General features: G+C 39.5%; 1 protein-coding gene across 2 annotated transcripts in view; it reads right to left on the reverse strand.

Moving 5' to 3' along the window:
* Positions 1 to 9383, reverse strand: part of LOC127628120 (malignant fibrous histiocytoma-amplified sequence 1 homolog) — a 32726-nt gene extending 23343 nt beyond the window's left edge. For both annotated transcript variants that reach the window (XR_007968608.1, XM_052104815.1), the window contains exon 1: positions 6116 to 9383. Coding sequence is in view for 1 of the 2 variants with exons in the window: in XM_052104815.1 (XP_051960775.1) it covers positions 6116 to 8963 (2848 nt within the window). In the remaining variant the exon portion in view is untranslated. The remainder of the gene's footprint in view (positions 1 to 6115) is intronic.
* Between the last annotated feature and the right edge of the window lie 1527 nt (positions 9384 to 10910).

Raw genomic sequence — 10910 nt, forward strand, 5'->3', positions numbered from 1 at the left:
ACTTGGCAACACAAAAAGCTCCTGTTGATACCGACTGACCAAGCCGAACAAGTTCCAATTCAATTATCCGCTTTGTAACATAACTCCATCTTGTACATTCTGTCTTATCTTGAGGCTTTATGACATACATTATTCCTTCTTTTTCCAAATACATAACATTTTATCAGGTTCTGACATGTTCACTGACCTCTAAGACAAATCAAATTCACATTCATAAATCTGGGGACTGTTTTGTCCCTGAGAGAAGTTTCAGAAAACACATGTAAATCTGATATCCTTGAGCTATGATGTCATAAATAGTAGTTTACAGTTTTCATCATAGACAGACATCAGTTGAGCAATGAGTAACTAAACCAACTCTGCCTTTTTAATTGCAAGTCCTGAAGGTTTCCTTTCACTGGTGTAATCCAGTCAAATCCAATAAGGGGATTACAAGAGGGCATCTCTGAGAGGAATAAGACTGACCCTGCATACCCAAACAGGCAGGGAAAGTGTTAAAGCAAACTACATCATTTAAGTCTGAGAGCAAAAGTGCTCTCTGCACTGTTGAGCTGAATGTAAATCAACCATATAGGAGCAATATGACTTAATGCTTCTTAATCAAGGCTAACAAATGAACAATGGTTCCTCTTAGAAAAAAGTCGCTTTAAACAACACGAGGATGAGTAGACTATGGCAGACTCTATTTTTGGGTGAACTCCTCTTTGATAAAATAAGTGTTAGATCAAACCTCATGTTCAAGCTATCAAATGCAACAATCCTGGGAGAGTAAAGGTGCGGTCACATTTACCGTGGGCAGAAAGCAAATAATTTATTGAAAAGCAGCTTTTTTTGAATGCTGTACTATATACTCTGGAAGAGTTAAGATAAAAAGAAATTTGCAGCTAAAATGATTTTTTTCTTTTCTATTGTGAATATTCAGTGTAGCTTCCTATTGGTCAACGCAGCAAATTCGCATGTCAAAGTTCACCAAACATGAACTCAATGCAAAATTTGCGCGAGGACATTTTTCACGAAAAAGTACATCGCGTGAAATTAATGATTTTGCAGATTCCCATTGAGATGACTGTATTTCTCCCACTGAATTTTGCTGTGCAAAAGTAAATGTGACCGCCCGCACCTTAAAACATTCAACCTTCTATTTAAATAGAATTCTAGCACTGCAATTTTGAAAGATATTTATTTAAACTGCCCTGTACAGAAATACCATCTCATTTGCCCTGCAAAGTGGCATCCAAATATATCTTAAAATACCACCAAGGTTCTATAAAGTGGGCATTGTCTGCTAAGAAAAGCCAGGAAATGGACTTGTTGCTCTAAACATCTAGCTGGACACCACAGTGACACACTCGGTCCACAATATATGCATAGTCAAAATTGATCTTCCCACTATTATAAGCTAATGGCTGTCAAGTAAATAAACAAGCAACTTTTGTGTTGCTTGTTTATTTGGCCCCAGTAAGCTCTGATCTAAAGTGACTAAATTTAGCTTAAGGGACAGTGATAGGAGTCTTATTTCTCCTACATCCCTTTTCAAAAAATTGAATATCAGTTGGCACAGTTACTAAATGGGTCAGACAGGCTATAGTCCCTACTGCCATCTCAATTAAGACCCTCTGGTTTCACTTACTAACAGGTTATGCCAGCTTTTTCCTTAATTTCACACCATGTCTGAAATTACACATATTTGAAGACAAGCCAAATGGAAGTTACAGGTGATGCAAGCAAATTGTCAAAGACATTTCCTCAAATTCAATCCTTATGTGTATATGTTTTGGGCTTAAAAAGATATGGATGACATTTATCTCTTGTTCCAAGAATCAGCCTGTATTAAAAGGTACTTGATACTTAATTGAAGCCAGTGACTTCTGCTTCACTACATACACAGCAACTGTCTAAGCAGGTAAGATAACAGGTGTTCGTTCCAAAATCAACAAGTTCAGATCACCTGCAAAACACGTCCTCCAGCTTTTCTTTCTAGAGTGTTTGTTTGAGATGTTAAAATGTATTAATTAACTTGTGTAAACCCAGACATGCTTTCACAATATGGGGAAAGACAGCAGTTAGCAATAGACCTTATTCACAGTAGCACCATCTAATTTTTAACTGGAATGAAAACGAGGCTCTGAGGGATTGACATACAGTCTCTTCAATGACACACACAGTATAAAGCTGTATAAAGCTCCTAAATCACATCTGATTTTCCACAACTCATGTTTTCTGGCGTTTTATGTCTACTAAATAGATATTATTTCAATGGTTTGTCCATGGAACAATACAAAAATGCTTAAACTGCAGTACAGCCCGTTTGAGAAACTGTAAGTCTATCCCTCACATCCCTTTTCATTCCCATTAAAAACCAAAGATGGCACTACAGTGATTAAGGTCTGTATAACAACATAAAGGCTGGCCTTCAATCAGGATTCCCACACTGTGGAGCGGAGGGGGACGGGGCCGGGCTGGAATGTCGCACGCCCGGTCCCCAATCGGCCTGATGGGGCGCGCGAGGGATAAAGGCGGCCGGTGACGCCGATTCGAGAGAGAGAGAGAGAGAATGACGGACATGCCCGTCATGCGTGTATGTTTATATGTTTTGGTTTAAGTTTTCATTAAATATTATTTATATTGACAAGCCGGTTCTTGCCGCCTCCTTGCCCATCTTAACCCCTTTACACACACCTTTAGGCAAATTAATTTAAATTACATTGTCATGATTTTACCAGTTGTTTGTGATGGATAATTTGTGAGATTACACTAACGTAGCGCAATTTCAAGCAAATGAAATATTTTAGAGCCGAGCACAACTAGAAAAACATATAGTCCCAATACAAATTTCCATGACTTTTTCTAGGCCTGGGAATCTTCATTTTTATGATTCCCTGATAATTCTGTTTTCTGTGACTGTGGAACTGAAAACAGTCTAATGTTGTGACATCCCCATAAATCTAAAAGTAAAGGAGGTTTCGGGGCCCATGCACTTTGCAAAGTCAAAAAGGACACTATGTGGCCAATACTTTCACTGTGTTTAGTCTATCAAACAGTGGAGCTTCAAGACTACATCAACATGCAAGATGGCCAAAAATATAACTCCCTAAATATGGTAAGATTTTTAAAAACTTGCTGCTAATCTAGTTGTTCTGTCTTCACCTTAGTTCTAGAAGACCCGTATATGGTAAAACAAAGAAACAATATCTCAAGCCCTATAAACACAGCTTGCACATTGAGTAAGCAGTTGATATCTATATTAACTATATTGAAATCGACTAATCCAGAAATAATGGGTGCTATAGAGCTAATGCACTCATTAAGCAGGCCAAACAGGTCTTTACCATTGGAAAGGCCACTTACATTGTGTGAGCTCCTGGTAAGCATTGTAAAATTGCCCCACCTGACTGTGTCTGATCATGTGGTGAGAGGATGAAGGGGAATTGTTTGGATTTAGGAAACAAGGGTGCCATGTGTAAAAGGACACCCTGTCTAGCTTTTTAAAAACAATGTAAGTACAAAGCTTTCGTTATGATATATTACCTATTTAAACAATAATACTGTGCAGATTAAACACATCAGGGACAAGAAGGACAAGAATAACTTGGTAAAAATAAGTTTTATACTGTATGTGTACAAGCTGAATCATCAAAATCTGTCACCATTTAGGCTACTCACCCTCATGCCATGTCGATAAACAAAACATTACAATGGGAATCTGTTGCAACACGTAAAATGTTGTACTGTGAGGACACATTTAATGTAATGGCAAGTATAAAAACACTACAAACATACAGTCTCCTGCAGGCAATGGTCTGCAAAAAAGTATTTGGAGTACTTTTGCCACACTTCAAAAAGTATAACTGCCATTGCATTAGATAACACTAAATCAAACCAAGCGCCATACATATCTAAAGAAATGGAGCACAAATACATTTTCCAAGCAAAACATTTCACTAGAAAATTATTAGGTTTTAACCTAACTTTCTGGTTGTTAAACGAAGTAGAATATGTCCATAGATATTGTAATGAACTACATCTATCCACTAAAAAAATTACTTTGGGAACAGCTGATTTATAATAATTACAAACATGGCTAGGAAAAGTGTTAAAAGGTTCGTTTGGAGAAAAGATATATAGGCTAGAATGTGTTTGCAGATGCCACTTGGGGTGATTTTTTTGTTATCTAATGACATTCATACATTTTCAAGTGGCACAGTGTCCAAATTGGGGCCACTGCAGCTTGTCACAGAGACATAGGTTTCATTTGCTGAATGCGAGAAACCATTAGCTCACATTGTCTTATAAAGCAGGTCCTTATTACATAAGCTCAAGTAAATGCTGTCTCTGACGGTTTTTTGGCATAAATGGGCATGTGCAAGTGTGCCTCTTACATAAGCCAATGACACTTAATCTTTAAAACACCAGGCTGGCATTTAAAAATAACAAATTACAATGTACATAAATATCACACTTTGAAATCCTCAAAGCTAAGAATAACTACATAGCATGCTAGTAAACCCCCACGATTAACCCTTCTAGAAGCTTAGAAGATGTGTGACGTCTTCATAAATTAAGTCTGACATAAGACAGTAGGACCAACCAGAACCTTTTTCCCCATTTGGAATATTTTGGTAAACATTAATAACCGCAAATTGTGTCAACACCTCAACTGGCACCTGAATATTAATGCCAATGCAAGGTTGGCACCTGTAGATCCTTTGCCTTAAAAAGTGGCTGCCAGACACAGCATTATGTTAAATTGTAGTACACCCATTATTAAAATGTTGTCATTATATACTCACCCTCATGTTGTTTTTATGGCAGAATGTTACATGTAACTTTCTACCTAAAATTTCCTTTAGTGTTTCATGGAAGAAGAAACAAATGTTATACCAGTGAGAAACATCATGAGGGTTGTAAATAGTGACAGAATTATTATTTTGGTTGAACTAACCCTAAAATATTCCAAACAGGCTAGTTCAATTATACAATATATAATGAACTAGTGTAATTTTAGCTTAAAAACCTAGTGTCACTAGCCTCAGTTGAAGAGAAAAGTCATACTGTCAAGTGTATCATTAAATGTAGTCTTAATATTTAAATATTTACCATCTTAACTAACCTATGCTCACCATCCTGTGCACTAAACCAGTGGCTGCTGTGTATCCCTAAACTACAACCCATAAAGAGATGCATTACCATGGCAACCCGCTTTACTGCTGTGGCTGGGCGAGTCTGTGTGCTCACCAGCACGGCAGACAAGCTAATTTGTGTTTCTAGGTGTGGCATCAAGCCCAGTAAAACACCCCCTCCTCTCACCGCTAGCCATGTCTCATTCTTTGTTTAGCCTAGATCCATCCCAAAATGACTTCATTTCATGCTGATTCACCCTTTAGAGTACATGTGTTTACTTGTACACAAAAACAATCCCGGCATAAGCTTCCATGGTAACAGTACTGCAAATATTACCTTTTTCTGTCACTGCATTATTAGTTTTACTTATATTTACTCTGAGATACATGGCTGATATATTTATAAGGGGTAGACTGATATATCGGTTTTACCGATTAATCAGTGTCGATAGTTGTTTTTTGGACCTATTGGTTATCGGCAAAAATCTACAGTATGCATATAATTTTTTATTCAGAATCTTTTTATTCCTCATAAATCAATTTTATCTGTTGAAATTATATACATACTTACAAAACCCTTCATCTGGTGAATATATCTAAAAATATACATTTGTTAAATACTTACATATAGAGCATAGTAACAAAGCTAAGTCATTGTCATTTTTTTAAATAAAGCTCCCGGTGTATTTCGGGCTTGTTTATAGTTAAATATCCCACGTTATTTGCCAAATCTTAAATTTCTAGTTATTATTAGAATTTTGGTTGCATAATAAACTACTTTTTGGATTTTATTCATTTTGGACTCTTCCAGCCTTAATGTCTTTGCCTGTCATAGTAAGGAAGGACTAAGAATTCTGATAATTCTATAAATCGATTTTTTTAAACTATCGGCCAATAAATCAGTTATCGTTCTCTTCCACCAACTGAAAATATGTGTGGTTATTGTGTGAAATGTCACAATGGAGAAAACAAAAAAAGGAAATCAAAACACTAACCTGGAAAGGAATGTGGGTTGGGGGACCCTCTCTTCAGGCACTTGGAACACAGAACATGCACAGAGTAGTGAAGGCCAGGCCATTCCTGCAGAAGAAAGTTTAACTCTTCTACTAAGGGAATAATGGCTTGCCAAGCTGTCCAGATATTTGGCAAGGATGCATGGCTGGAAATGGAGAGGGTCTCAGCCTGCAATCTGTTCCGTGAGGGCCGGTAACTCACTGTCACAGGCACTTTACCCCGATAGGCAAAGATGTGATGCTTTCCATCAGATCGCTGCACCACGTGGCTGTTGATTTGCACACTAAATCGTGCAAAAAGTCCAAGAGGGGTGAGAAAAGGAAACCTGTATTCAATCTGCAGCTGCTCAACCGAGAAGATCTGACCAGGGATGGATGAACCCCCACTGGCCAAGGCATCTGAATGGGGCTCCTCATTGCTGACCTGACTGGGGAACTTATACCAGACGGTGGCTCCGTTAAGTGGCTTACTTCGAGGTTTGTTGACACAGTAACAGACCCCCATTTTTTCCAGCAGTTCCATGATCAGATGCAAGTCCTGCTGTGTCTGTACTAGGGGTTTAAGCAGCAAACGAATGACGATTGATGACAGTAGGCCATGCGACAGAAAACCCTCCACGTGACTGTGCATCTGTGTGGATCTGGCATTATCTCCATCGTCTGCCTCAGCTTCAAGTTTTTCAATCATTGTCGTGAGGTCCCTCTGAAAAAAGACATTTAAGATGGCAATAAACCGTGGCAGATTGTGGAAGACATATTCCTTCAGCGTCAAGCTGTCTTCAAAGTACAAAAGTTTACCGCTCTCATGTAGGTAGGAGAGAGCACTTTGCAGGCGGTCCTCCGTCAGCCCCGCCTGGAGGCCCAATCGGGCCGAATCCCACCAGGAAAGCCATAAATCCTGTGGCTTAAAATGCAGTTCCTCAAGCATCTGCCATGATTTGGGTAGCACTCTGTGAAGGTTGGGGAAAATCTCCCTGTGATCAGCGACCAACATGAGCTTCTCTTTCAAGCGCTGGATGTTCCTTTGTGCCGCCACACAACTGACACAAGTCACTGGAGACAGGATTTGTAATCGATTGTTCAGCATATATTGCAATTGGGACTTCTTACGTCTCAAGTTTTTATCCAAAACACCATAAAAGAGCACATGGGGGCTAGACATCCGAATATCATAACCCTGCTCAAGGGCTTCGTCAACCTGCATGGCAAGCACTCGCATACACTCAATGTCCATCTTTTCCTGGAGTGAAATCTGTCTGTGAATATCCAGGCACTTTTCTTCAATCTCAAACTCCTCACACAGGTCAGTGTGGGTCCCCACCATGCACACAACGGCATGTGGCACCTTGGCACTGAGCAGGTGGAGGAAACACCCAACATGAGGGTAAAAGTTCTTTGACGTATATGATTTCAGATTCACCACTAAAACATAAAGAGCTCCAGGTGAGAGGAAAAAGGGTTTGATAAGATCGTAGTTCTGTTTACCTGATAAATCATACACAATGAATGCAAGACTACGATCAGCATCCGCTACCCAGTTTGTAACATCAATACCCCTACCTCCAGTCACCATCTTGGCATCTGCTAGTTTACTGACAATGCACTGCCTGAGTGTGGTTTTCCCTGCATTTTTCTGTCCCATCATAACAAGTTTAAGTCTGGGCTTAACAGCAGTCTGGGAGTGTGCAAGCTCCTTCTGATAGGCAGCTATGTATGGGATCCCTTTCATGCACACTTCATACGGAGGCTGAATGAGAGGATTATCCTTCACCTTCCAAATGTTCACTTTGGCAAGTTTTCCAAAATTGTCTGGGAGTATGGCAATTTGGTTACCCTGTAACACCAGCTCCTCTAATTTCCCTAGCTCTACAATAGAGTCCGGGAGAAACGTTATGCTATTATTGTCCAACCACAAATTAGCAAGATTACTCAGCTGTCCTACCTCCACAGGGAGGAAGGTCAGTTTATTTCGGCTTAAATACAACTCCTCCAAACTAGCGATTTTGATGATAACCTGAGGGAAATCTTCTAAGGAGTTAGATGACAGATTCAACATTTTCATCTTTTGCAGTTTTCCAAATGATAGTGGCAGATTTGTTAGGAAATTATTATCGAGCATCAGGCTCTCCAAGTTCTGCAAATCACAGAATGTTTCTGGCAAGGAGGAGAGATGGGTGCTGCTCAGCCACAGGATTTTAATGGATTGGAGCATCATAATATTTCCCGGAAGACCCTCTAGTTTATTCCCGGAGCAGTCGAGCTCCTCCAGGTCACTGAGAGCAAGAATTTCAGAGGGAAAATGCTGTAGCTTGTTGTGATCCACATCAAGTGTTCTGAGCTTCCTGAGCTTTGAAAATGACTTGGGAAAATCATGCAGCTCATTGAAGCTGATGTCAAGTTCCTCAAGACAATGTAAAGTCCCAATCTGAGACGGCAGGTATTGGATTTTGTTATGACTAATGCACAGCTTCTTAAGCCCCTTCAAAAGATCAATATCTTCAGAAAAGTGGCTCAGGCAGTTGTGACTAGTGTCTAATTCAACCAATTGACTAAGTTGAAATACTGCAGAAGGTACAGTGGCAAACTTGTTCCTGCGAAGAACAAGGATGCGAAGCTTTGTCAAGGTTGAGCCCAGTCCCTCTGGTAGTTCCTGCAGAGAATTATTACCCAGATTGAGCACCTCGATCTCTTTTATGTCCTCGGGTAATGTGATTTTCTGGCTGTTTTTTGCGCTGAGAGTTAGCTGTCGCAGATTGCTCCGCAGCTTCCTGGAGCGCAGAGCAGCATCCCTCCATAATCTGGCTGTCTTCAGGTTATTCACCTCAGCCATCGTATTGCAGCTGCGCTCCTCGTTCTCATTGAGCACAGTGATCAATCACCTAGGCAGCATGCTGCTCCTTTCACTCGCTTCATCGATTCGGGTTTTCAGCACGACAGTCCATAGGAAACCAACATTCAGGCAATGCTGATTTCATCTTCATCCGAAAATATGTGGTTTCCTCCTACCACATTCAAGAAAACAGGGCTGGGCTGCGTTGTTTCACGCATCTTCTTTATCTGCGCCATCGACCGCATGATAGAAACCATACACGCGCATCAAAAGTCATCTCATCCCTGTTCGCGAGGCTGGCGATACCACCAGCGTGTCCTTTGAAAACACATGAGAGTAAATATCTTGTATCCAGTGAGTTAGAATGAAAGTACAGCGGTGTTTGTTGTAGTCCTTCCCTGTGTGTCTACGCCCATTCTCTGCGCATGCAGTCTGTGCTGAGCGCTCAGAGGAGCAGCACTGCGCAGAGCCTTAAACCCACCTTCTTCTCTGCTTGCGACGCGACGCTCGCATAAACAAAGTCCCTGATTGGTTGACTGGGTGGTGACGTCGGGATTCCATGCGTTCTAGATTTCAAGCGTTGCTCGCGTTCAGTGCTCCGTTTGTTTTGGTTTATCTAACAGTAACGAATTTCATGTTTATAGGAGTGTGCACTACACAATGTAAATAATAGCGGGTTCCAAAAACATGTCTGTCCTCTCAAGCACACGAGAAGGTACAGCTGGATATTGTTTGTATAAGATATGAAGGGGACTTTTCTCTTTGTGCCATGATAAGCACAAACTGGAAAGAAAAACAAAAGCATAATGAGTGGAACATGTAACTATAACGATGCAAACACGCCTAACATTTCACTTTATTGACACTATGGATGGTGGGCTTTGTGTTGTTTACGTTTATTTACAGACGTGTTGTATGGCGCGATCTGCTGGAGATGATGTAAAGCTGCATTAGTCCTGATATATTACAGCACTACACCGTAATTTATCAACTCAATTGAAATACCGACATGTTTCTATAATTAGACAGAAAGAGAACATCCATAATTCCATACACTTATAGGAATATTCCGGGTTCAATTCAATTTAAGCTCAATCGACAGCATCTGTGGCATATGTTGATTACCACAAACAAAGAAAATTACTCATCTGTCCTTTTCTTAAAAAAAAACATAAAGAAGCAAAAACTGAGATTACAGTGAGCCACTTAATGGAAGTGAATGGGACTAGTTTTTGGAGTGTTTAAAAGGCAGAAATGGGATGCTTTTTGAAGCAAATTTATAAAAGCACTTCAAATAAATCTTCTGTTAAAACTCTTACAAATCAAATAATAAAACATATTATTTGATTTATAAATGGTTTAAAACGTCATTTTAAGGTTCTAGTGTTTGTTGACATTACATCATCATGGCAACAAAGTTGTAAAATTGGATATAACTTTATAAAGAAATGATAAAAAAGCGATTTTATCACACTAAAATCACGTTAACATGCATATTGTTACTGTTTTGTGGCTATTTTTTTTTAATAGTATTTTAACGTTTACGGATTGGCCCCATTTACAGTTGAAGTCAGATGTTTACACACACTTAGGCTGAAGTCATTAAAACTATTTTTTTAACCACTCCACAGATTTCATTTTTAGCAAACTATAGTTTTGGCAAGTCATTTAGCACATCTACTTTGTGAATGACAAGTAATTTTTCCAACAATTGTTTACAGACAGATTGTTTCACTTTTAACTGACATTACAATTCCAGTGGATCAGAAGTTTACATACACATACAAGTTAATTGTGCCTTTAAGCAGCTTGGAAAATTCCAGAAAATTATGTCAAACCTTTAGACAATTAGCTCCTGATAGGAGGTGTACTGAATTGGAGGTATTCCTGTGGATGTATTTTAGGCCTACCTTCAAACACTGTGCCTCTTTGCTTGACATCATGGGA

This window comes from Xyrauchen texanus, chromosome 34, assembly GCF_025860055.1.
Source record: "Xyrauchen texanus isolate HMW12.3.18 chromosome 34, RBS_HiC_50CHRs, whole genome shotgun sequence".
Taxonomy (NCBI): Eukaryota; Metazoa; Chordata; class Actinopteri; order Cypriniformes; family Catostomidae; genus Xyrauchen; species Xyrauchen texanus.